Source organism: Takifugu flavidus, chromosome 15 (genome assembly GCF_003711565.1).
Source record: "Takifugu flavidus isolate HTHZ2018 chromosome 15, ASM371156v2, whole genome shotgun sequence".
NCBI lineage: Eukaryota > Metazoa > Chordata > Actinopteri > Tetraodontiformes > Tetraodontidae > Takifugu > Takifugu flavidus.
Genome location: NC_079534.1, coordinates 11,987,640 through 12,014,264, shown reverse-complemented (window position 1 = coordinate 12,014,264; position 26,625 = coordinate 11,987,640). Strand labels below are relative to the sequence as shown.

The 26,625-nt window shown below is 46.1% G+C and overlaps 1 protein-coding gene and 1 long non-coding RNA gene across 4 annotated transcripts; one reads left to right on the top strand and one right to left on the bottom strand.

Annotated features, from left to right (window-relative positions):
* Positions 1–209: 209 nt before the first annotated feature.
* abca4b (ATP-binding cassette, sub-family A (ABC1), member 4b) lies at positions 210–25,003 on the top strand. 2 transcript variants are annotated; one of them, XM_057056116.1, is made up of 50 exons: positions 210–331; positions 932–1,044; positions 1,118–1,211; positions 1,287–1,428; positions 1,501–1,640; positions 2,066–2,193; positions 2,313–2,510; positions 5,651–5,740; positions 7,447–7,684; positions 8,723–8,862; positions 9,204–9,320; positions 9,480–9,677; positions 10,987–11,192; positions 11,794–11,970; positions 12,098–12,320; positions 12,553–12,774; positions 12,874–13,078; positions 13,161–13,253; positions 13,345–13,536; positions 13,817–13,994; positions 14,349–14,480; positions 14,674–14,813; positions 14,903–15,040; positions 15,180–15,361; positions 15,436–15,541; positions 15,913–16,118; positions 16,309–16,363; positions 16,579–16,629; positions 17,321–17,493; positions 17,588–17,712; positions 17,792–17,890; positions 18,260–18,541; positions 18,625–18,657; positions 18,733–18,838; positions 18,909–18,983; positions 19,060–19,229; positions 19,822–19,999; positions 20,071–20,186; positions 20,258–20,405; positions 20,705–20,828; positions 20,952–21,081; positions 21,159–21,279; positions 21,383–21,445; positions 21,594–21,700; positions 21,969–22,110; positions 22,249–22,383; positions 22,528–22,631; positions 22,782–22,874; positions 23,407–23,656; positions 24,243–25,003. In XM_057056116.1, exons 2-50 carry the CDS (start codon positions 979–981, stop codon positions 24,357–24,359), a joined length of 6,948 nt encoding a protein of 2,315 aa, XP_056912096.1. In that variant the 5' UTR covers positions 210–331; positions 932–978; the 3' UTR covers positions 24,360–25,003. The 2 variants fall into 2 exon arrangements, with proteins under 2 accessions (XP_056912096.1, XP_056912097.1); XM_057056117.1 differs by lacking the exon at positions 16,579–16,629.
* On the bottom strand, positions 24,812–26,367 carry LOC130538482 (uncharacterized). 2 transcript variants are annotated; one of them, XR_008953890.1, is made up of 4 exons: positions 25,597–26,367; positions 25,448–25,531; positions 25,233–25,346; positions 24,812–25,170 (listed from the first exon to the last, which is right to left on the bottom strand). It is a non-coding gene; the product is annotated as an uncharacterized LOC130538482 (long non-coding RNA). The 2 variants fall into 2 exon arrangements; XR_008953891.1 differs by having other exon boundaries at positions 25,600–26,367.
* Positions 26,368–26,625: the final 258 nt, after the last annotated feature.

The following is a 26,625-nucleotide window of genomic DNA, read 5'->3' as shown; positions in this document are numbered from 1 at the left end:
CTGCGACTGATTTATCAGACGCTCCGAGCGCGGAGATCAATCGTTCTGACGGCAGGTGTGAATCCTGCCGGCAAGCGCTCAGGCTGCCCAAGTCACATGCACTGTCCCCCTAATTCTTCCTCAAAATGGATGGCTGTTGTCTTTTTTCTGCCTGCCCATGTTGAGCTGGGAGATTAGAGCAATCAGATTAGGAGTGCTGCTGACCTGCAGACAGAGGAGAGAGAGTGTGGGCAGCTAGGAGCCACACAGAGCTCCTCTTCCTCAGCTTAATGTTTTCTATCACCTCGGCTCTCCCTAGATGTCCTACGACTGTTGTATCCTTCCCAAACAGGTAAGCTTCAAACCTCAAGGGTTTGTTGACAAAATATGCAGCATGTGCCAGGTATGTGCTTGTTAATTAATGTTTTTAGATTGCCTAATTCAGCCAGAGTGCAAAAATAGACCTCTAAGTAGATGTTTTGAGGCTCTGCTTGTCTTTTTCCTGTGGAGACGCGTTTGCCACAAATTTGCTGTGGGACACCGGCGACCTTTTCCGAGGTGTAATTGCCTTTTGGGTAATAAGGTGCTTTCAGATGACTCACATGTAATATCAGCCTATCACCTAGCCCATTTTCAGTTCCACTCTCCATTATGTCTTTTTTTTTTCTGTAGAGGTTTTATATCTTACGGTAATCTGTTGGACATGTCCCTCAAAATTACTCTTTTTGTTCAACATTGTCTGAGCATAAACCTTTTGGAATGAGCTTGTATCCACACGCGTGCACAAGTACAACTTAATACACATGAAACATCCTCTCCCGCTCGTTTGCTGTATTTAAGGATGCCTTCGGTCGTCACATGACGGACACGGACCAAAACAAACGGTCTTTCCACACCTGTAGACCAGAGATTCTCGTCTTCCAGCTCATCGCTCTTGATATTCTTCCCGCAGGTTTGTCACAGTCTCATGACCCCTTCCAGGGGTGACGCCACGGAGCCATGAAGACAGGTTCCCAAGTCCGTCTTTTACTGTGGAAGAACTGGACTCTGCGGAAGAGGCAGAAGGTATTCTCGTTAGGATGGAGTCATTAGTAGGCATTGTTTTTTGCCGTGTTGGACTGATCCCTTCCTTGTCCAGGGGCGTTTCTTTGTTGAGATCTTCTGGCCATTGCTGCTGTTCAGCGGTCTGGTGTGGCTCCGGAAGGCCAACCCACTGTACCAACAACATGAGTGTAGGAAAACTCATTGCTTCAATCCTCTTTTCTTCACTCTTTTCTTCTTAACGTAAAAGAAACTGCTTTGTTCAGGTCATTTCCCCAACAAGGCGATGCCCTCTGCAGGAATTCTGCCCTGGCTCCAGGGCATCTTCTGCAATGCCCACAATCCCTGCTTCAGATACCCGACCAGAGGAGAGGCGCCGGGATTTGTGTCCAACTACCACGACTCTGTGTAAGCCCGATCCTCTGTCGTTTTCATCGCAACAAAGTCTGCCACGCGCTCAAGTCTGCGTTGGTGTTTTAGGCTGGCGAGGTTTTACGTGGACGCCCAAGAACTCCTGCTCAATGAGGCTGAGGTCCAGAAGCTCAGTCGCGTCTGGGACGATGCGTCGTCCTTCTCGGACTTCATGGAAACTCTACGAATTACTCCATATGTTATGTCAGGTAAAAGCAGCACTCCAGAAAACCCAAAATCTAGTATTTTGTGTGTTGTTAATTGTTATAAAGCGAGGAAATAAGTTTAAAAAAATAAGGTGAATGCTGTTTTAATTGCACATTTTTACTCTAATGCTCTGAAGCAGAAGGTCAAGAAAATCTTATTAATATCACGGACTAGATTTTTATTAGTGTAAGCTGTAAATTTCCAAACAGAGGTGTCCCTTTTCAGCAATGACAATAGATGTGTGTAGAGCAGCATTACTGGAAGAGGGCTGACTATGACTTGCTCTCATCTTTTGATGAATAAACTTCCTTTTGCGTGATGATTCCCTGAGGTTTAAGCTCTGTGCCAATCATCCGGCTTGTGAATCATCTTTTTATGGGTTTTAACCCCCGTGTACCTCTGAGCTGGCTTTTTGTTTTTCTTGAAGGCCGCGGGCTGAAGATAGGTGACATTCTGAAGGACGATGAGGTTCTCACCGCCTTTCTTCTGCGAGACGCGGAGCTCTCTGATTCTGTAGTCTTCCAGCTCATCAATGCCAAAATTCGACTCGAACAGGTGACGTTTGCGAGAGTCGCAGCCAACGTAGACGCTACCATTTATCTTCTTCAGCGCTTTGATTTTACGGTTCTTTGAAACATATCAGTTCTGTACCTCCCCCCCTGCATATTCTTTAGTTCGCCTTTGGTATCCCGGACCTTCAACTGAAAGACATAGCCTGCAGCCAGGCCTTGCTTGAAAGATTCATCATTTTTCCCAGCCGCATGGGCCTCCACGGGGTCCGCAACGCAATGTGCGCTATGAGTCAGCAAAGGTTGCAAAAGATCGAGGACGTTTTGTACGCCAACCTGGACTTCTTCAAAATCTTCAAACTGGTGAGTTTTTGCACAAACTGCAGCAGTGGTGCATAAAAGTGTGAACTGACATTCATATGCTCTAAATTTGTCAGCTTTGTTTTATTATTTATTGGGGATAAAGTGGCTCCTAATGCATTGTTTCTTGCTATCCTTTCTCATAACAAAGGTCAGTGGCTTTTTCTCGGAAATGCCTTTTTTTTTCTTCTGCCGTGTTCGTCATTATTTCCACTGAGAGATCCTCGGGCTGCTTTTGTTGAAAACTCCTCTGCCTCTTCCTTTTCCAGCAGCGAAGGCCAGGCGTATTGTCTCTTTTCACAGAACCGACAATTACGTGGGAGTGATTGGATTCACTTTATTTAACAACCCGACTGTAGAACTGTCAAAGATGGCAGCCGCCCAGTAGTCAGGATTTCATGGAGTTCGGGCTCATTTTTCTCCGTTACGCTAACCCAACGTGTAAACACTTTTATCCTTCATAATTGATTATTTGGCTTTTGAAAGTTAAAGAACCGATCACATACGCAATGTTGCACATATGCTTGTTTGGTTCACAATTTCTTGAAGCCTTTATCCAGAGTATTTAAAACACATTAATTTGGCAGAAACTAAGTGTTAAATTAGTATTTTCAGCACTTTAGCTTGAAGGCATGAATGTCACTGGTTTGAATCTCACTGGGACAAGGAGATTTTCTGCATGGGTTCTCGCAGGGTCCTCTGGGTTCCTCCTGCTGTCAGACAAGTATCTGGGGGAACAGGTGAATTGGTGAAGCTAAATTGACCACAGGTGTGATTGTGAGTGCAACGCTAAGGGCGTGAGTGGTAAATGATGGATGGATGGAGGTTGAATGCAGATGACTCAGTCTCTGTTCCTCTCTTTATCTGGTTCTGTGACCCAGGGGCAACAATTTCAGCTGGGCTACCTTCTCCAGGGTTGCTAGGGAGAAGGCTGCCAAGGCTAGATATGACATATAATCTCCTCTGCACCACTCTGGTTCTCATCCATCTTCCAAAAAACAACAGAAATCCAGGAGCCCTGAAATGAAGCATTTAGTTTCTATGACTTGGAGGAGAACCTAAACCAGTATCCTGACTGACTATTCCAGAACCAAACGAGCATGTTCATAAACCAAACCAAAGCTTCCAGGGACTCAGCACCTTGCTCAGGGACACTGAGCAAGGAGAGACATCATCCGCAGGGGCCCAGGATCAAACCAGGGAACTTTGTATCACTAGATCAGGGGTGTCCAGACCCAGTCATGGAGTCATCAGGGTTTTTTCACCAAGGAAAGTGGGACCCCCAGGTGAACTCCTAGTTAGATTGACACCCTCCAATCACTCAGTCCATTCTTTTCCAACTTCAACCCAACTTCATCCTCACTCGACCACAAGCCGCTCTGGGCTGAAGGGCCACTGTTGAAAGACGCCATTGGGCCTTTGTCACCCACAGACAGCAGGGACGGGATCCTAAGGGAACCTTTCACTGAGAGTTCTACCCACAGAACTTCTGAAGAGAACTGGTACGAAAGTCAGGAGTCTGACGCTCAGTGCAGGAAAAAACCCCCAGCACACCCACACAGTGAATTCCTTTGATTTAACTTTTGAATAATCGGATTTAGCAGGTCCTTCTCAGAGTAGCCACATTATGCAGTCACTCACAACTGTTTCTAGTAATCTGTCACTCTTTTTTCTGTAGAGCTGATTGAATAATTTCAGCTTCCCGTTTACACCTTTCAGCCTATCAAAGCTGAGAGCTGGTGGAACATGAGTCAAATAGTTTCACAAAACTAAAAGGAAATAGGACTACAGTCATAGGAGTCTGACAACCATATTTGTACGTTCACAACTTTCTCCAGACAACCTGTACTTTTCTCTGCATGGTTTCAGGTTCAACCCGAGTGAGTCAGGCTGCCAGTAGGTATTATCCATGTTGGCCTTATTTTTTAATGGGCTTAGTGAAGCCCCGCCCACTGCCTGAGAGGGATTCCATAATACCCAATTGTGCGTCTTATATCAATACATTACCAACATGCACCAGTCTAAAGGTCAAAGTTTTGATGTCCTTTGGGCCATTTCCTCATCACTGTTTTGTGTAGGGTTTCTTAAAGATAAACAGAACTACCAACTGTCAGAGGTGCTAAATAATAGTTGAACTTGTGTTAGCATTTAGTGAGAGATTCAGTATCCACAGCTTACATTTCAGTGTACTTAAATGAGATTTAAAACCTGAGGTGCTCTATTTTTATCCCGTCCTAACAGAAACATTGTGTCAGATACGACCATTAAAATAGAATTCACGGAATTCTTTAGACAAATGATGACCGAGGCTGAACAATAAAGCCTCCACTTTTTGAAAACAACACCAAGACAATACGTCAAGTGTTGCAACTGTTTTGCAACTCTATTGTTCTGAAAATTATACACCTGAAACATGTTTGGGGCAGTTGGGACGTTCTTGGGAACAGAGGAGGGCAGTCTGAGGTCTTTGTACATTTCTCATTTTCCTCTTATTCTCCAAATGAATTCTTTGAATATTATGGACAATAAAACCACCAAATAAAGAGCTCAATGTCAGTATGCTTATGTCATCTGTTGACAGTGTTGTGGTCATTGGCACGACTCCCCTCGTGCTGTTTAAATAAACAAGTGTATCTAAAGTACACCTCAACTCGTATGAGCATTACAGAGGCACTGTTAACTGTGGTGAGGAGCTCATTACCACAGTGACCTCAGCTAGCTACTACCCGTCCACCCTTCCTATTCCCTCGCTTTCGCTTTTCCCCTGCGCCGCCTCCCCCTTTCCTTCGTTCATTGAAATGCAAGTATCAGGAATGCGAGAGGAAGGATATAGCATGTGCATGTTGGCCCTCAGCATTTAGCAGTGGCCCTTGTTAATGGTTTCCCAACAATGCAGGATTGAAGTATTGAAAAGTTCATGGAATTCAAGCGTCACGCCGGTTTTCCATGAGAAGAACTCTGGAATTAGAACTGTTTTTAAGGCACTGTATGGTAACATTTATTGAGATATGTCAGCAGATGTGATTACAAAAGAGCAAGGCTTGTAAAAGAACAACAGCTTTAAAAAAAAAATAAATCTTTTATTCCACTTTATAAAAGCTGTATTAACACTGTTGAGCTTCTTGTGTTTCTCATCCCTCCAGATGCCTCAGGTGTTAAACCAAAACTCCCAGGGGATTGACCTGCACTACTGGGGACAGGCCCTGAAGGCCTTATCAGAAAAGATCCAACTCGTAAGTGATCCCAAATCCACTGAGCCTTGTCGGCTCCCTTCTGCTCCCTGTTCCTCCAGAGTCACCTTTATTTTTAGCCTCGCAGGAAATTCGCCTTTTCCGTTGTTCCCTGTTAGCAAATCGGTCACGGAACACGAGTGTTGCTTCAACAATATAAAGTTCACGCGACGCGTGTGCGTTAACCTACATGTGTACAGTCGAGGCACTGACACATATTTGGAGGTTTACGTCAGTGATTGGCATGTGCACACATTCATAAATATGGGCAAGCATGTGATATTTTAACCTTAATTTTGGTTTTGTGGCTTCCCCGAATGAATATGTGAAGCAGTTTTTCTGTGACTGCCGGAAATTATGATATTAATGTGTTTGCAATGTGGAAGTGATTAAATGAATTCAAATCTATACTGGATGTTCTCTTACAAATTCTCATTTAAATGTCAACTTTTTGCACATCTAACTTAAATAACTTCAGCCCCCTCATGACTAAAATCTGTTGCTAGAAGCTCAGCTGTGAGCTAATATGGGCTAATGCTTGCCACTTTAAGATAAAGCTGCCACATATACTCTGGCAGCTATTTTTTGAGACGCTGTTTTTAGGTTGTTTGGATATTTTAAGGTTTTACTAAAGTCAACTGTGGTCGATCTTAGTCTAGAATAGATTGCTGAATACATGTAGCGTGTCATTTTCTTCAGAGAAACACGGACATAAAAGATAAAAATGAGGATGATCTGACAAAACAACAGCAGAACCAGAGGAAATATTGCATAATGTAGCATAATACAATTAAAACAAGTGTGTAAAACACTACGAATCCGCTCCCGTACACACATTTGAACAATTTAGTGATACTTATCCAGTTGCTGTATTAACCATAGATAAGACTTCAGGTGTGTGTTCACAATGAAAAAAACATGAAAAAAACGTGCGTGTGCATTTGAGCACGTTCACTCTTTCTCCTGTGGGGTGTTGCAACCCATCTTCACCATAGCCTGGCTGTGGAAGACAGGGGGATGGGGGCAGAGGATTGGATGAGGGGGGGCAGAAAGACATTCCTTGGAGGTGACACATCCTGTAGGTGGGACGGTGGTGCGACTGTGGTGACAGAGAGGCGAGCCAAATGCTCTCATTACCCGTCTCCCCTTCCTCTGAGTTTAGTGAGGGAGAAATCATAAATGAGAGCGGGAGGAAAAGGGAGTGCAGGCAACACGAATCAGGGGCGTGTGTAAGCATGTGCACGTTGACGAGATTTAACTTCATGCGCTGGTCATAAATGTGAGATGGACACTGATACCTTTGGGTTGCAGTCTCCATTTAAAGCCCCATTCCGTTCTTTCTAAACCCCCCATTTCTCAGATTTAAGACCATTTTAAACTTTAATGTAAACAGCGGGGGGCTGCTGATTGCCCGATGCAGGAAGCGAGAAGCAGACGACGTGCCCTGTTTTTGCTCCATCAATAGGAGGATATTTAGTCCTCTCTGAATATGCTCGCCCAACAACATCCAACATCTTTGCTTATCCTTCAGCTATTGTTTTCTGGGGAAGGTTTATGCTGTGCAATTCACAGACCAACAGAGAGGTAAACATGGCTTTCTAGCAAATAATCACCTGATTGAGCTCAGATTCAACCAGAATCTTGACTTCTGGGTTAATATGTCTGACAGGTTGAGGAATCCTAACCCGGCCTGCTGTTTTATGTTACAGCTGATGCAGCGGGACAGCTCTCAGGAGCTCCTGAGGGTGGTCTCCTCCCTGTTTCAAGCTGGGGGACCCCCCACGTTCACTCAACTGCTGTCCAGCGTGTCCAGCCTCTTCTGTGGATACCCAGAGGGAGGGGGCTCCAGAGTACTGTCCTTCAACTGGTATGAGGACAACAACTACAAGGTGTTCTTGGGCGTCAACGGCACCAAGAGCCACAGCTACGTTTACGACAAGTCCACCAGTGAGTGATGAATTCTATTACTTTGGTAACATTCGAATAAATACTCACAACCAAAAGCTAACAAAGCTTTCCATTCTGAAATGTTGTCAGTAAAAGGTTTTTACACAGCCAAAATCTGATTCAACCCTTTAAAAACACCTCAGAATGTATTGACTTTGGATCAGCTGGGTATTGTAGTCCAACGAGGGTTTGGTGTGATTCAAACCAGTAGCCCCTCCCCTTTCTTAGAACTACAAACATGGCTGGATTTACAAAAAAGTCAATTATTTCTTTTTTTCAGACTTGTTTTGTGAACATTAGAGTCTAAAATATAAATATCAAAAGAAACACTGCAATCTTTTTTATTAGCTTTTTATAGCAGATAATTATGCATGTAGTTTTTAGAATTGTGGCCAGGTCTGTAGGGCTTAAAGGTTACAGTTCAAAGGTCATGAGTGGGGTCCACCTCACTTGGTTTTTGCCTGTGATTTCACAGTGAAACGGCTGCCCTGATACACATCTATATGTTTTCAGCATGCTGATTCTGATTGGGTAAAGATTTGACCTGTTATGCACAAACATCTCAGTCCAAAGAGACCGCCATCTATCCAGAACCAACCTTTGGTTCTGGATCACACATGGGTCACACATGTCCTTGCACTCAGAAGAAAGATGCAGAAACCTCAGTGCAGTCTGAAATTGTGGTCTGTGGTTGTATAACAAACAAAGAAGGTCTGACTTTTAACCTCAAGATGTTATTTATTATTTAGGCCTTTTTTCTGCAAATTGAACTGCTGCTTTATAGAAAATGGAGGCATTTTCCAGAAAAGACCCAGAGGACTCAGACTTGGATGCATAAAAATGATGAAGAAATGAGTAAATCAGAATAAACATTCCTGGATGCTGACGCTTCTGCCCTAAACCGGAGAACTGAAGAAGTCAGGAGACAAAAAAAGTGGATAAGAAGCAGATTTGAGCGCGTTTGGAGAAAGCACTTTGTCTCTTGTTCTTTTCTTTTTAAATTTTGCACTAATCTTCCTGTGTCATTTGTCATTGAAGCCCCCTTCTGCAATGACCTGATGCAAACCCTGGAGTCCAACCCAGTAACAAAAATTGTGTGGAATTCAGTCAAGCCCCTGCTGATGGGAAAGATCCTGTACACCCCCAACTCCCCCGCCGTCCACAAGATATTAAAGAGCGTAAGAGAGACCACCTCCAGCATGACCCCCTAACCTCTTCAGCCTCGCTTTTTCCTCCTATTTTCCATGTTTTGCCCCCCCGGCATCTGTTTTCATGCATCTAAATCTCCTCCCCTCTTAAGAATGTGTTGACGTTGCTAAGCTGAGTGGGGGGATAATTGATCACAGCATGGGGGGAGGGAGGAAGAGGAGAAATAATTAAGAAGATGGATCTGAGGGTGCAGATATGAATGTTTTGCAGCTTATCAAAACTCTAAAGGCTCATGAACTATGACCCCCAGTCATGTCACCAGCATTGACTGTGTGTGTGTGTGTGTGTGTGTGTGTGTGTGTGTGTGTAGGCCAACACTACATTTGAAGAGTTGGAGAGGTTGAAAAACATGGCCAAGGCCTGGGAGGAGCTGGGACCTCAGCTTTGGGCTTTCTTCCACAATAGTGTCCAGATCAACATGATCAGGGTACTTTGATAAAATAAACACATTTATGTTTTCTTTAGCATAAATTGTTATTGTGTTGATCCATTGGTACCTGTTATGCTCTACATATATAGAACCCATCACTGTTAAATCTGTTTCTAGACTGTTGACATCTCAATAGTCCTTCCCGTCTCACTGCAGGACACCCTGAGGAACCCAACAGTGAGACATTTTATGGACAACAGTTTGGCGGACGCCAACCTCACCACCAATAACATCCTTAACTTCCTGTACACCGGCCCAGATGAGTGGAGGGAGCCCGGCATGCCCAGATTTGACTGGAGGAATATTTTTAACGTGGCTGACCAACTGCTGCGCGTGTTCAACCAGTTCGGGGAGGTGAGAAACATCACAGAATGCCAACAGGAACGCGTCTCCAAGGATTGCCAGACATTCCCAGGATGCAGCGCAGGGGGTCTTTGTTGTGGCCACTCTTGGCTCTTCAGACAGGTGCATCAGTCTTGCAGGTCTGCTCCCTGGAGGTTGCAACAAGGCCTCTTTTTGAAACTGAGCAGACCACTTAGCACCACCATAAAGCCCCCCCCCATCCAGCAGGCTGAAAGGTGAAAGAACAAACCTCCTGCCAGACGCTTCCTTTGCCTCCATTGTGAAACCGGTGATAAAGTGAAGAGTAGGTGGGAGTGAGTCAACCCCCCACTATGAGCTCATTGCTGTTTTAGTGTAATGGCGCCCCCCCCCAAGCTCCCGCGTCTGTGACATGAAAGAGGGGCAAATCACTCCATGCATCCTTCATGCCTTCCCTGCCCCTTATGGGTGATCTAAAGGGGGCAGGGGGTGGAGGAAGCCCTATCAGTACAGGCAACTGAATCTGTCCTTTGTCCCGTGGTTCAGCATCGAGAACCTTCACAGAACCAACAAACAAACCCGGCAGTTCAGCCAATTAGATATAGCTGTCAGCTAGTATCGGGCCAGAGGGGGCGTACTGCAGCCAGCATTAGGTGCTTCCACTCTGTCAGGGGTATGTTTCTCACACCGAGCACCCATAGAAAACAGGGAGGGTCGTTCTCCACGGCCCATCTTTGGCGGCACATGATTGTGCTGTGAATGTATGGTCCCATTAAGATGAATAGGAAGTGGGCTCTCATCTTTCTTCGAGTGCTCCCGGGCCATTGTACAGTACGGTGAATGGAGACATTAGGCACGCTGCGCTGAAGAGTGCATGTAGCAGAGAGGCTGTGTAGGATGGCGACGGATGTTACATGGCGACGGATCGCGTGAAAGCTCCCGGAACACAAACGCTCCAGTGTTGCTGACGTTGAGATGCATGTTCTGTGTGAATGCCTGCTTCTCTTCATGTACGGGCGCTAGCAAAAAAAAGCCCCATAAAAATCAAGTGTATGACGCTATTAGCTGTAGATTTAGTCCATTTGGAGCAACGTGCATGTTTTATTACACATTCCTATAAGTGTATTCCTCTATAAAACCTGCATAAACTGCGACCTCATGGACCATTATGCTGCTCCATATCTCTCCAGACTATCATAACCTGCCATCAGTAACCATTCACGCACAAAAGTGAGGTCCGGTTTAGTTAAGACACATTCATTATGGCGTCCCGGACCATATATAAGTATCTACAAATGTTGTTTCCCTCAAAGATCCGGAGCTCTCTCTTCTCCCGTTGTAGTGTCTCGACCTGGATAAGTTTGCAGCGTTCACGGACGAGTCGCAGATGACCCACCAGGCCTTGCACCTGCTGGAGAAGAACAAGTTTTGGGCTGGGCTCGTCTTCGCTGACATGTATCCCTGGACCACGAGTGTGCCGCCGCATGTTAAGTACAAGATCCGCATGGACATCGATGCGGTGGAGCGCACCAACAAGATAAAGGACAGGTGAGTGTTGACTGTAAAAGGTGGGATGGATTTTACTATATGGAGACGTTCCAGTAAAAGCTACATTTCTTTAAGGACCCTGTGAATGTTTTTCTAATGTATATTGACACGTGCGCGTACGGCTGAAATACACCAACAACTCTCCCTGCCATCAGTTTGTTCAGCGTTACCATATTAACCAGGTCATTTATACAGATTTGTCACCTTTACAGAGGAGCAAAAGCAGAACCTGCCTGTTTGTTTTCTGGAATCTCTCTGTGGTTCCGTGTTAACAAGATGCTCATCCTTTCAATCATGCATGTGAGCCCTTCTCGTGCACATTTTTTCTCTCCTTTGTTCTCCCGTTCATAAACAGATCAATAGCCCTGTGGGTGAACAAGCAGTGTTAGCTGCTTATGCTGCAACAGCAGGCGGTGGTAGACGCAGTGGGAGCTGGACCTTTCCACAATTGAATAATCCAATTATCTGAGCACTTATCGTCTTATGTAAAAGCGTCGCACATGAGATTTGTCCGCCTTCATAGACCTTTTAGTTTGGATTTTCTGACTACTGTCAATGGATTCCTGCGCGAGTCACTGTGTTAACCAATGGCCTGCCTCAGGTACTGGGACCCCGGCCCAAGAGCAGACCCCATGGAGGACCAGAGGTACATCTGGGGAGGCTTTGCCTACCTGCAGGACATGATCGAGCACGGCATTGTCAAGCTTCACACGGGCAACGACTGGCCGCTCGGGGTGTACGTGCAGCAGATGCCGTATCCCTGCTACGTAGATGACCTGTGAGCAGATCAACATTAAAACTGTTTGTTTGTTAGCAAACAGTATGATCAGCAAGAACACCCATATCACAACATTAAGAGGTTCCTCAGTGCTCAGCCTGGCCTTCCTCCCTATCTTTCCCTGCAGCTTCATGATCACGCTGAACCGCTGCTTCCCCCTCTTCATGGTGCTGGCCTGGGTCTACTCTGTGTCCATGACTGTGAAAGGCATCGTGCTGGAGAAGGAGCTACGCCTCAAGGAGACCCTCAAAGCCATGGGGGTGGGCAACGGAGTGATTTGGTCCACCAATTTCATCGACAGCTTCGTCATGATGACGGCGAGCACGGTGCTGCTCACGTCCATCGTCATGGTGAGAGGGGGATGGAATGCGAGAATGTCATCACGAGCGAGGACGTTTATTTGTGTGTGTACTTATGTGTCGTGATGTGTCTTCTTGCTTTTAATTGTTGGCTCTGGTAGATGTAACGGCGCCCTCTAGTGGAAGACCTGGGAGAGCTTCCTTTGCTTTGTTGGCCCTGTTTATATGAAAACAGAACCTTGATAAAACCCTCACAGCATGTGCATCTTTTCTTTCCTGACAGTGTGGGAAGGTGCTGAATTACAGCGACCCCTTGCTCGTCTTCTTTTTCCTGCTGACTTTCACCATGGCCACGATCATGCAGTGTTTCCTGATGAGCGTCTTCTTCAATAAGGCCAACCTGGCAGCCGCCTGCAGCGGCATCATCTACTTCACCCTCTACCTTCCACACATCCTCTGCTTTGCCTGGCAGGACCGCATTACCAAGAACATGAAGCTGGCTGCTGTAAGTGCATTTATTACCGTAAAACCCAAAAATCTTATAGCTGTGATCCATATAGCTATAACTGTTCTCGCTACTGAACGTGTCCTCCTGACCCTCCAGAGCTTGCTGTCCCAAGTGGCCTTTGGCTTTGGGACAGAGTACCTTTCGCGATATGAGGAGCAGGGTTTGGGTCTGCAGTGGGACAACATTCAGACCAGCCCATTAGAGAAAGACACCTTCTCTTTCCTCATGTCCATCCTCATGATGACCTTTGACGCCGTCCTCTATGCTGTCCTTGCATGGTATCTGGACAATGTTTTCCCAGGTTAGGCTCCGGTAATGAAGTTTCACACCAAACTGTAGACAACGCGATCGGCTCTATAGATTTTTTTTTTTACCCCTTACAGGACAGTATGGCATTGGACGTCCATTCTACTTCCCATTTCAAGCCTCATACTGGCAAACTGCTGCACCGCCATGTGCAGAGACGGCTGATCAAGGTTGGATGAAGGCCTGGTTTAACTCTTGCTTCAAGTTTCTTGCAGCGTTGGTGTCAAATCTGTCAAGGACTCTGACTCTGAGACCTGTCAGTTCCAGATGCAGAGAATCCCCCTGAGGTGCAGCAGGACGGAGACAGCTCCCCAGAGAACTACAACTGCAATGGCTCAGGCAGCAAAAAGACCTGTAAGCACCAAAATAAGAGAGACCTACTAGAGAGGGAGAAGGAACTGCTGAGACACCAGGAGGACACCCCAAACCCGGAGGAGGAGGCAGGAGCAGAAGGTGAGGGGGCACAAACGTCATCTGACACCAGACTGGACATAAATATTGTGTAGGAAACGCACTGGGGACATCTGGTGGACAATGGAAGGACACCACTCGGACCGGATAAAGAATTAGAAAAGGGAATTTCTGTTAGTTTATGAATTTATTGTTTTATGTGATGAAACAAATCTAGAATAGAGTGATGTAGATAATTATGAATGTGTAAGCATGAAGGGGACAAATAGAGGATCTTTGATTCATGCAAATATTGCTGTCTTTGTCTCTGATCCTAATACAGGTCAGACGTTCTTCGAGGCCGACCCAGTGGGTCTGGTTCTGGGGGTGCAAGTCACGGACCTGGTGAAGGTGTTTGATGGAAGTTCTCGACCGGCGGTCGACTGTCTGAGTATCAACTTCTACGAGGGCCAGATTACATCCTTCTTGGGACACAATGGAGCCGGGAAAACTACAACCATGTACGGTGAAGCGAGACTTCTCCCGACCTCATTCGGAGTAAAACTGAACGTTGTTGTTTCAATATTTGTTTTGCTATAATTGTGAAAAGCATTTATGTTGTCTTGTCATCTTGGAAGAGGCAAAGGTGTTCTGAGCTCAGAGTCAGAATTCCGAGGCAAAAATCTTGGAATCAAATATATTCCTGCAAAACTAATTGAAATGTTGAATAGTCTTGAGCAGAAGTCGTAAGCAAAAGTAACCAACAATCCCAACCTTTCGTACAGCCTCAGAAGCCTTCATCGTCTGAGTTGAAAGTCCCTCTAACGAGAGAATGAAAGATATGTCACATGGTGTTACCTTCTGTTCTGCTCCAGGTCCATCCTGACTGGTCTCTTCCCGCCTACGTCTGGTACCGCCTACATCAATGGACGAGACATCCGCACCGACATCGATAGCATCCGCTCTTCTCTGGGGATGTGTCCCCAGTACAATGTCCTCTTTAAACAGTCAGTAACAGTGTTTATTCTCCATAACATGGGCTAAAATCCAATAGGATTAATGATTTCTAAAGGAATTGTGAATTAGTTTGAATCAATTTTCTCTTCTGGCACTGTCCAAAGTAATCTAGTCTGTATGGAAAACAGAACTTCCTGACTCGCGTCGCCATCCAGGCGTATTGAAAGTTCTTGTTTATTGCAGCCTCACGGTGGAGGAGCACATCCTTTTCTACTCGCTGCTGAAAGGTCGCACGCAGGCGGAGGCCGAGCGGGAGGTTGAGGCCATGTTGGTGGACCTCGCGTTGCCTCACAAGAGAGACGACGAGGCTCAGAACCTCTCAGGTGAAACACTCCTCCTCCGCTTTCAAAGAGATAAACCAGCAGCATAGAGCTGAATCCAGGCTTTCATTTGCCCCTAACGCCTCCCACAGGTGGGATGCAGAGGAAGTTGTCGGTTGCCATGGCGTTCGTTGGCGGGTCAAAGGTTGTCATTTTGGACGAACCCACCTCAGGAGTAGACCCCTATTCCAGGAGGTCCATTTGGGACCTGCTGCTGAAATACAGAGCTGGTGAGTGTGCCCGTTTTAAATAGCTGCAACAAGAGTGGAAACAAACCCGGCGTGGCATCGGGACTCCCCGAGGCACCGAGATGAAACGGAAACGTTACGTTACATCAGACTATTCAAAGTTTATTGGGCTCCTGTGCAGGCCGGACAGTCATTCTCTCCACTCATCACATGGATGAAGCCGACCTCCTGAGCGACCGCATCGCCATCATCTCCAAAGGGCAGCTGCACTGCAGTGGAACGCCGCTTTTCCTCAAGAACTGTTTCGGGGTCGGCTTCTACCTGACACTCGTCCGCCGGATGAAGGACCTGAGGAAGAAGGAGGTGAGACCGGAGTGAGACCCGTTGACGCCTGCTGGATGTTTAAGGCGTTAACTCTTGTGTCTCCTTTGTGGCAGAACGACTGCGACTGTGCTTCAGACTGTTCCTGTTCCTGTTCCATCTGCACGGCGTACAAAGATCAGTCCCAGAACCAGTCCCTGCATCCAGACAGGGTTCTGGACGGTAAAGATTATGCTTTACACACACAGACATGTGCGGACATTCCCTGCAGTAATCAACGATTGCTGATATGACCCACATGACCTGGACGATGAGGACATTCATGGATGTCCCATTTAAGAGCATCAAGTATAATAACAAATCAAAACCAGGAAAAAGAGAGGCAGAATTCGCATTTCTAATGAAGTCAATTTTCCTCTGCATTCTTTTCTCACTCTGCCTGAGGATACTTCAGCTGGAATGACCCATTTATCTCCCTCATTTTCTTTGTTCCCTGTTGTATTTATTCTTAATTAAAAGACTGCTCACCTCTGCTCTGCTATTTTTGCACGCGCTTCCCTCTTTAAGCAGAGATTTTCCATCCGTCCTTGCAGGCAATGTGGACAGCATCAGCAGCCTCATCCACCACCACGTCCCTGAAGCCAAACTGATTGAGACCATCGGTCAGGAGCTGACCTACCTGCTCCCCAACAAGGGCTTCAAACACCGAGCGTACGCCAGCCTGTTCAGGGAGCTGGAGGAGACGCTCGCTGACATGGGCCTCAGCAGCTTTGGGATCTCTGACACATCACTGGAGGAGGTAGCCCAACATCCCCAACACACCTGTGTGCTCTTTTACTGCTTTATAGCTCACTACAATAACATTATACTGGCTGGTGGTCCAACAAAGACCCTGCTATTAGATCATCCCAGTCTCACTGCTACAGGTGAGCAGATCAGCCTTAGCGTTGACATTTCAGATTCTGAGAAAGTTCCTTTTTTCTTTCCAGATATTCATAAAGGTCACCGCAGATGGCGAAGCAGCGAATAAATCTGCCTCTCCTGGTAAAAGCAGCCGCTGTTATTCCCACAGTTGAACTTGTTCTTGAACCCCCCCTTGGGTTCCAAAATGTTTTTTATTGCTGTGATCCCCTCAGATGTAAACTGCTCATACAACCGCCTCCTCTCCACTGTGTTCACGTATTGTGGTGCCCCCATTCGTCAAGTTTAACCCTGTAGTGTGTGTTGTGTGTGTTGTGTCTGTGCACTCCCACATCAAGAACAATGGATGTTAAAGCGGAGAAAAAACGTCAGCCATGATGGTGGAGAAGGTCAGAGACCAGAATTTAGGACATACTTGAGTCTTAGTGGTTTTTTTTCCCCCAACTACACCTAATAAATCTGTCAGAATAAATATTGTAGAATATTTATTCTGAACTGTAACAATGGTTAATATAGTAATAGTTACTTTAAATAAATAAATAAATATTCAAGCTCGCAGAAGATGCACAAATGTGCATTGGCGGCTGGTCAGTAGAGGGCGAAATATTATATTAGGAAATATTTCGTATGTATATGACCAGCTTCTTTGTTTACTCTAAATGGTCAGCGAACAAATTTAGATCACCCCTCGCAAGCTACGCAGATACGGAAGTGTACCGTTAAAGAGCGCGGCGGTGATATATTAGTGCCACAAGGGGCGCTGTTGCATGCAATGTGTTGTTAATTTGGGTCTAAACGTGTTTAGTGGAATATTCTATTTATTTTTTGTAGAGACTACCTTGCTACATCAATGTCATTAAATAATGACATTTCCAGCCATTTATGACTGATATCAAGCCATTAATGTTCAATTGTTTTGGGATGGTTATTGAAACCGACTTCATAGAATATCACCTAGAATATTTGGCACCAGCCGCCACTGCGAATACGGTTTGCATCAGTGGATCTAGTGTCTTCACTTCCCCCCCTGCAGATAATTTATGTGCTATATCTCCCTGTGTGCTTGTGCCTTGTCTGCAGAACTTAATGCGGCGCAGCAGCCTAACGGCGTCACCGATGGGGCGCCAGACAGCGGTGCAGGAAAAGGCTCCCGGCAGGTGAAAGGAGCCAATCTGATCCTGAAACAGTTCCACGCTCTGTTAGTGAAGAGGTTTCACCATGCTATAAGAAGCCAGAAAGACTTTCTTGCTCAGGTACACGCAAGCAGTCAGGAGAATTTAACGCCAGATCGCATAATGACAGAAAACTATTAAGTCAAATCAATGGCTGCTCTTTGTGGGCCGTCAGATCGTCCTTCCTGCCAGTTTTGTCCTCATCGCTCTGATCTTCACCACGATCGTCCCACCGTTCGGAGAGTATCCCAGCCTGACTCTGACGCCCTGGATGTACGGTCAGCAGTTCACCTTCTTCAGGTCCGACATCACCACGAACCGCCACAACGGTCCGCTGTCCACCACCTCGCTTATCGTGTATCATATCTTCTCTTTTCAGCAACGAGCGACCTTTTGACCCCACGATGAAACACTTTGCGGAGCGTTTACTCAACAGTCCTGGCCTGGGGACTTGCTGCATGGAGGGAGGGCCACTCGAGTGAGTATCAGCATCAAACCTCTTATAAATTGGTCTCATTTGATGTCCTGATTGCAAACAGGGGCCCTGACAGTTTAAGAGCTCCTCCACATATTAATGAGTCATTAGTTGTCATTGAATGAACCAGTGGAGTCATTTCAAGCACATTTAGTTCATCATTAGATGCTTCAGCTGTCAATGATGGGTTTGAATTTTGAATTGTACTCATAACAGAATAGGAAGGAGCTCAATTACAGTGGTAAATGAGTAATTCAGAGGCCCTCATTTTCTTTTGCATAAGATGGTTTGAATATTGAGACTTTTTACAGCCCGTTTGAGGACCCACTCTTATATGTGTCTGACGGGATGACATCTCCGCTGTCCCCCCAGGATGCCCTGCAGTAACAGCACCTCAGAGTGGGAACGCCCAGACGTCTCTGCCGTGGTCGACAACATCCTGCAGAGTCCTGAGTGGACCGCGAGAAACCCATCTCCATCCTGCCAGTGCAGCACCAGTAAGAAACTTACCATGATGCCCATCTGTCCCGCCGGGGCGGGCGGCACACCGCCGTACCAGCGGGTGGAGACATCGGGAGACACGATGCTAAACCTGACGGGCAGGAACATCTCCGACTACCTGGTTAAAACCTACCCTGACCTCATCAGAGCCAGGTAGGTGCAAATACTGCGCAGAATTGAGCTAAGATGCACAGAAATGACCCAGCAAGAATAAAATTCTGATCTTTATTTCGCAGCTTGAGGAGCAAATACTGGGTGAACGAGCAAAGGTAACCACCCACTGTGTCTGTATCCTTCCTTCTGTGAGGTTGGTGTGGATGCTGAGTGTGAGTCTTTTCTCTCAGATACGGAGGTTTGTCCTTCGGGGGACAGCTGCCCGTCCTGGAGGTGGAACCCACAAACATCCAGAGGGTTTTCCGCCAACTGGGACGAATGTTCAACATCACAGGGGTGAATTAGATTCTGTTTTGTCACCTGAGGCCCATCAAGGGCAGTTTTTACAGCGAGCATTTGCTTTCAGGGCCACTACTCCGGTCTTGCCCTGAGAGATATCGGTCCGTTCCTGCGATATATGGAGAGCGAATTCAACATAAAGGTGGTCAGACGCAGGAAAATCCTGTAGGTAGAGATCAATAATGCACTTTCCACTGATGTGTGTGTTCCATCGTCAGGTGTGGTACAATAACAAAGGCTGGCACGCCATGGTGGCCTTCATGAATGTGGCCAATAACGCCATCCTCAGAGCCTTTCTGCCGCCACACGCCAAGGCCGTGCAGTTTGGAATCACTGCCGTCAATCACCCTCTGAACCTCACCAAAGAGCAGCTATCTGAAGTCACTGTGTAAGAACTCACCTAATGTCTATTTAGACGTTTAAATGACGGCAACAAATAAACTGATATGGCATAAATACATTAGATCCACTCATGACTTGAGCATTTGTGTGGTGTGTGTATGTGTGTTCTTGTACTTGCTACATACTGAGTACCAAAATACTCATTTTACTAGCAAAGTGGGACATTTTTAGGAAGTGAGGGCATTTTGGCTGGTTCTCATAACTTCAAGACGTGGTTTTAAGCTTGAGGATAAAAGCTAAGGTTAGAGGGTAAGTTGGGATGGTTCGGGTTCAGGTTAGTGAGATAGATAAGGCACTAGGTCTATGAAAGTCTTCACAAAGATACAAGTACAAGAATGAGTGTGTGTGTGTTTTTATAAAAGACAATTTTTGATATTTATCGATTGTTTATTTGGTCATATTGGAAAAACTGCTGCTTTTTATTGATTTCCCTGGAGTTTATGTAAGCCCACTCATTTAAAATCAAAATTAATTTGCTTAAATTACATTTTACACTCAATCTATCATTTTTTTATACTCAGAAGGATCCATTCGGTTCTGATCGGGCAGGTCTGACTTTTCTCTGGTTGTTTCTTCAGGCTGACCACCTCTGTGGACGCCGTGGTGGCGATCTGTGTCATCTTCGCCATGTCCTTCATCCCCGCCAGCTTTGTCCTCTACCTCATCCAGGAGCGCGTGACCACCGCCAAGCACCTCCAGTTCGTCAGTGGGGTCAGCCCTCTGGTTTACTGGGTGGCAAACTTTTTCTGGGACCTGGTACCTGCCTCAGCATCCTCTTCAACCCTCCTTGTTCTTGGCTCCATTCTGACCGCTCCTTCTCTCTTCAGATGAGCTACTCGCTCAGCGCTGCCATGGTGGTCGGCATTTTCGTGGCATTTGACAAAAAGTGCTACACATCAGCATCAAACCTACCAGCATTAGTCGCTCTGCTTCTGCTCTACGGGTACAACTTTGTTTGGTTCTCTACATTTAGAGAGAATCAGTGATATTATTTAACAGTCCTCCTCCTCTTAGATGGTCGGTCACACCCTTGATGTATCCCATGTCCTACGTGTTTAACATCCCGAGCACTGCGTACGTCTCGCTGTCCTGCATCAACCTGTTCATAGGCATCAACACCAGCGCCATCACCTTCATCCTGGAGCTTTTTGAAAACAACCGGGTAAGGACAGCATCTCTTGGTTCTATTTTTGGTTTATAAGAGGCCAAATGAGCAAGACTGAGGCATCGATCTCCTGTCAAAGAACCCACTGACACAAATCTTTTCTCGGCCTTGTTAACCAAGTTTTTATGACACACGTGATGGCAGAAATGAACCAAAGTTATGGTCTGTTTGGATTCCCCTGACACATAAGAAGACCTGTAGAACGGGAACATGACACGCTCGCCAAGCTGCAAAATGAGCAAAATCCGGTGGTTGATACGTGAGGTGGGCTCACTTGTGTGTTTTGGTGCTGTCAGTCTCTGCTAGCGTTCAACGAGGGGCTGAAGAAAGGCCTGCTGGTGCTCCCTCACTTCTGCCTGGGGCGAGGCCTCATCGATATGGCCATGAACCAGGCTGTCACGGATGTCTATGCCAGATTTGGTAAGCCAGTACTTTTAAAGTTAGAAATTAGAGGAACAAATGCGTATTAATATATTGGGTTTTAGCTGTGGTAAAGGTTATTTAATACAGACTAGGCGGTGAGGTGGATCGCTCTGCTTTCAGGGGAAGAGCACATGCAGGACCCTTTCCGCTGGGACTTTGTGGGAAAAAACATTGCTTTTATGGCGGCGGAAGGCTTCATCTACTTTACTTTCAATCTCCTGATCCAGTATCGCTTCTTCTTAAACCGCTGGTGAGAAACTGAACCGTTTATTCACGGAAAAGCAGAGCAAACCGATCTGTCTGGTAACTTTCTGCCCCCCTTTTTAGGCTACCAGACCGTAAACAGACTTTGGTGCAGGATGAGGACGATGATGTGGCTGCTGAGAGGCAGAGGGTTTACGTTGGAGGCCCCACAACAGACATCCTGCAGATCAGAGACCTGTCCAAGGTGAATCCGTCATGTCAGCAGCGTCGCCGTGGTTTCATAGAGATAAAACAGTTGTCTCGTACAAGGATATGAGTTCCTTGTTGTGGTTGTGTCCTCTGCACAGACCTATGTGGGCAGGAAGAGGGCGGCTGTTGACCAGATCTGTGTCGGCGTCGCTCCTGGAGAGGTGAAGTCAAAAATGTTATTACACCCAGTCTCATTCATTTGATTCCTAATGGACATCAGGGGTTCACAAGAACGCGCGTCATCCTTTTCTCCACCCTGGAGTGTGTTCCGCGCGTGTGTGTGAGCCTAATTGCTTTTTGTTCCGTTAGTGCTTCGGTCTGCTGGGAGTTAACGGAGCTGGAAAGACGACCACCTTCAAAATGCTGACGGGTGACACGGATGCCAGCTCTGGGGAGGCCACTGTGGCGGGGTACAGGTACGACCATCTGGCCGTAGCAGCTCCGGATCTGTCCCTGTTCCCCACACTTTTCCAGATAACAGATGCTTTTGTCCCAACTAACATAAAAGATAGATTCAAGTCTTGCCTGTCAAATATGCTGTTGAGTGAAAGGTTGGGTAAACATACATTTAACCCACAAAATTTAACAAATAAAAAAAAATCCCTCATGTGATTATAGCTATTATCCATTTTTCCAGTGTTTTTCCTGCTTTCTGTGGTGAAAATGAGCGGCTTTGTGTTGTAGCGTCCTGACAGAGATCCTGGACGTGCACCAGAACATGGGTTACTGCCCACAGTTTGATGCCCTCGATGAGCTGCTGACGGGCCGGGAGCATCTATACCTCTACGCTCGTCTCCGGGGGGTCCCTGAGTCAGAGATCCCCAGAGTGAGCAGCCTTTCTGGCTTTCTTTTGTCTCCACAAAGCCATTTTCCCCCGTTTTATTTCTGCGCTAGCAGTGCTGTGAAGGTCTCGGCGAGACTGCAGGAGTTTCCCGTCCTATAAATCTGTAATTCCGTCCAATAGGTGGCAGAGTGGGGCATCAGGAAGCTGGGACTGACCGAGTATGCAGGCTGCTGTGCTGGAACCTACAGCGGAGGCAACAGACGCAAACTGTCCACAGCTATCGCGATGATTGGCTGCCCCGCACTGGTGCTGCTGGTGAGTCAGAGAGAATTATCAATAAATCAGGTTTACGGTTCCATCCAAACCCGCAGATCTTTAACACACTAGCTGGCATGAGTGCAAGGATATTTTTCCATATGCAGATATGGATTCATGGTTCATGTGTGTGTGTGTGTTAAGGATGAGCCGACAACTGGGATGGACCCCCACTCACGGCGCTTCCTCTGGAATGCCATATTGAGCATCATTCAGGACGGCCGGGCCGTGGTGCTGACATCCCACAGGTTTGACATCTCACGGTGACACCAGCTGACCAAATGTCAGCATCTGCTGTAACACCATCAGGGCCGGACTCACATTTGCTTTTTCTTTATCAGATGAACGCATGATTCATTCTGAACATCAGCAAATTCACTATTACTGTTTTTCACCAGTATGGAAGAATGCGAGGCCCTCTGTACTCGACTAGCAATCATGGTCAATGGGACCTTCAAGTGTCTGGGAACAATCCAGCATCTCAAATACAAGTAAATGATTTTGTGTGTGTGTTATGTGTGTGTGTGTGCTGACATTTACTATGTATTGAGTACCAAAAGACTCATTTTACGAGCAAAGTGGGGCATTGTTTGTGAAATGGTTCCCATGTTCTTGGTCCCACAATCTCAAAGTACAGTTTGATGGTTGAGACAGGGTTTTATGGTTAGAGTTAGAATTAAGCTTAGGGAGCTAGTTGTTATGGTTACGGTTAGGGTAAGGAGCTGAGTAAAGCATTAGATCTAAAGTCCTCACAAAGATAGAAATGTGAAGATGTTTACGTGTGTCTCTCTATTGTAACATATAACATATTTTTGATGAATTATTATTTCATATTTAGTTCATCACTTATATCATAATTAACATGATAATGAGCTGGTATAGGCTCCACCCACGTGAACCGATCAAGGAAAGGTGGTAGGAAGATGCATAGATGGATGGATGGACGGATGGACGGATGGATAGATAAATTGTACATATCATAGCACACAGTCTTCATAGGTTCATGTTGTCTTCATCACTCAGGTTTGGTGATGGTTACATCGTGACCATGAAAATCAAGGCAGCTAAAGAGGGTTTGTCACCAGATCTGGAGCCTGTTGAGAGCTTCATGGAGAGCAGTTTCCCCGGCTGTGTTCAGAGGGAGAAGCACTACAACACTTTACAGTACAAGATCGCCTCCACCTCCTTAGCCCGGATATTTCAGCTGGTGGTGGCGAACAAAGACAGGCTCAGCATTGAAGATTACTCTGTTTCCCAGACAACACTGGACCAGGTGAGATTTAACCAATATAAGATGTTTCCATCTGTTGTCCCTGCCCGGCCCAGACGGCACATGCACAAGTATGCTAGTTGACCAAGCACCAAGCGATGTCTAACCTTATCCGGCAGCACACACAAATCTATATGTGGGCATCAATGAGGAGATCAAGTCCTGATGGCACCGGCACACACTCCCAGCAGGGTTCTGTGTACCACCAGATCACAGAACCAGTTCAGGAACTGTTTAAGGAATGTGCCTGTGAGAATTCCCCTGTTAAGCATCCAGGGATGTCTTTAAAGATTTATCATCGGCCGTTAACATAGAATACAAATGTAATCTGGTTGGTGCAGCTGCTGGGTGCTGTAGGCTGAGGAGCCCTTAACAAAGCCACAGACAATACAACACACTAACACACATAAACCTTTAGAATGTATTTTCTAATTTTTTTCCATAGTGTAATCATGTTTGGCTGTAATTCCCTACTTAAATAGATATTTACAGCAGGACTTGACATGGCGTCCCCTGGTGGTCACCCCCCGTTGTTCCATATAATGCAGCATGTTCGGTTGACTTTATAATGTTGTTTTCATTATTGCAGGTGTTCGTCAACTTTGCCAAGCAACAGACAGGGGAGGATGACGATCCTTCGACACACAGACGGGGAAGAAAAGGAAGAAAAGAGAAAAAGATTTCACCAGTGAAGAGAAAAACATGAACTTTCCCCTGGACACAAATCTGCATGGCAGCCGTGCAACTTTTGACATTTTTACGTTGTCCTCCGTGTTTAGAAAACAGTCCAGCTCCAGCTGTTGCCTGCCCAATTAGAGCTGCTGGGGGGGCAGGGAAATGCTGCGCACCTCTGGCTGTGCATCCGTCACCACGGTTACGGTAGAAGTCACGCTACCCGAGACGGTGTAAGAAAGTGCAAGTGTTTCATTTCAAACATGGAAAAGGAATTTCATTTTTATTTTAGTCTAAGCTGTATCCTCCTGAGACACTACGCACATATAGAAGTTCAGGTCTTAAGAGGTTAAAAGTTGTACATCGTATGAGTAATGTCTGAGCACCAGAGAAACAGTGTTTTTTTTTTTTAAAAAAAGGTTTGCTTTATTCCAGATGTCATGTTGGATATTTCCCCCTATACATTTACCGTAACTCAATTTTATATCACTTACAGTAATTCAAATATGTCTATTTTATACATTCTCAAGTTGTTTTTCTCAAACATCATCACCACCACAGCAGAAACCATCTGTAATAGTTGCAAGAAAACAACAAAGATTGCACCTTGTACATGCATCTTTTTCGCTGGTTTGCCACGCAACATGCAAATAAAGCATTTCATGCTTATGGACGCTACGCTGGGCTAGCAGAAGAGTCTGGGAGGAATGCTTTTTCTTCTTAAAACAATATGGGAGTTGGCTAAAGTAGACATAAAGAGGTGAGGACGGTCAGGCCATCAAAAGTGTTTTGTTGTTTTCCAAACTCGGTCCTTGAGAGCTGCTCTCCAGCCAGAGTTCTCTGTCCTATCAGACAGAAAACACTTTCACCAAAGGCAAGTGGGATTCAGAATGAAAGGTTTGTCTACCTGGTAGGACAGATTACTGGATTGCGGCTCTCGAGGGCTGGATAGGGACGTCCCTCCTTTTGGCTCCATGTCCTGTCGTCCGCAGCAGCAACGAGGGCCATCGAGTACCTGCTTCTGAAAAGGACAATTGAAAATCAGGCTTTTACCACCGCTAGATGGCGCCTCAAACAGATATTTCCTTTGTTTAAAGTATTTTTGGAGTCTGTTTTTTGTACTTTTATTTCTTTCCAGGCAGCCGTCTCCAATAATGATGATGAAATAAGCTACAACTTCCTTTATCCCACATTGGGGATAAATCGCTAAGAGAGGGGTGAGACGTGTTATTCACGATGGACATCAGCCTGAGGAACATCTGCTCACTCACCACCTTAGCTGAGTTCAGGGGACAGTCCAAGACTTGATCTGTCCATCGGGCCTCCCCCTGTCTCTGTGTAGCCGACCACAGCGTAGACACTGGCTGAAGCTAAGCCTCCTTAGAAGGTAGATGATGATGATGATGGTGCCTATGGGCAAAATCTTTGAAAATCTTGAAAACCTTTGTCATTAATAACCATCCTGTAAATGTTAGTAGGGAAATACTGGGAGAATCTGGACATTGTGGGCGCTCGGTGACGGTGTTTTCCCACTGCAGATCTGAGGCGTTCTCCTTAAAAGGTGCCGCATTATGTAACATCTGTGCTCCAGACAGCAGCAGGAGGATGAATCACATTCCTGAGATTCCTTCTGGTCACAGTTTGAACTTGTCAGTCTTTCTTGCACGTCCTGTGACCCAGAACCAACCACTTGAGGGCAGCAGGAGTCCAGCAATGACGTCCAGAGCGCTGCTCTGTGGTCCTTGCTGGAGCAGGTCGACTGACTGAGCAGAGGCGCTTTTTCAAACGTCAGAAACATCCATCGTCTCCTCCTGACGCCCGTGCACGCCCGTCTCTACACGTGCTGCTGGAGTCACCCTTTAGGAGCTTTAAAAAAATACTTCACACACCCGTCTCATACCCAGACAGCATTATTCATGCTGAGGAGGGGGGAAAAAAATCTACAAACGTGCAAATTAATTATGCTGCCGTTGACTTTTTCCTCGCTCCAGAATTGATCAACAGCTTGTGAATTAATCATGTCCCTTGGTAATTTGCACCAAACCAGTCACAGAAATGGCAGCACATTTACTTAGTAACTTATTGGATAATGCTTTTGATTTTTTAATCATTATGTCTTTGCCGCATTATCCAGCTGGGCTGCATATTTGCATGTGGAGCTCGCTCTGGACTGGGTGGGAGAAGCCAGAGTTCTGCTGCTGACTTGGATTTACCAGGAACAAATGAGGCAACAGTAAAGTTGGTATCAGCAGAACTTGAGCTAACGTCATGTGTGCACGCGTGCAGGCTGCCGTTCACCT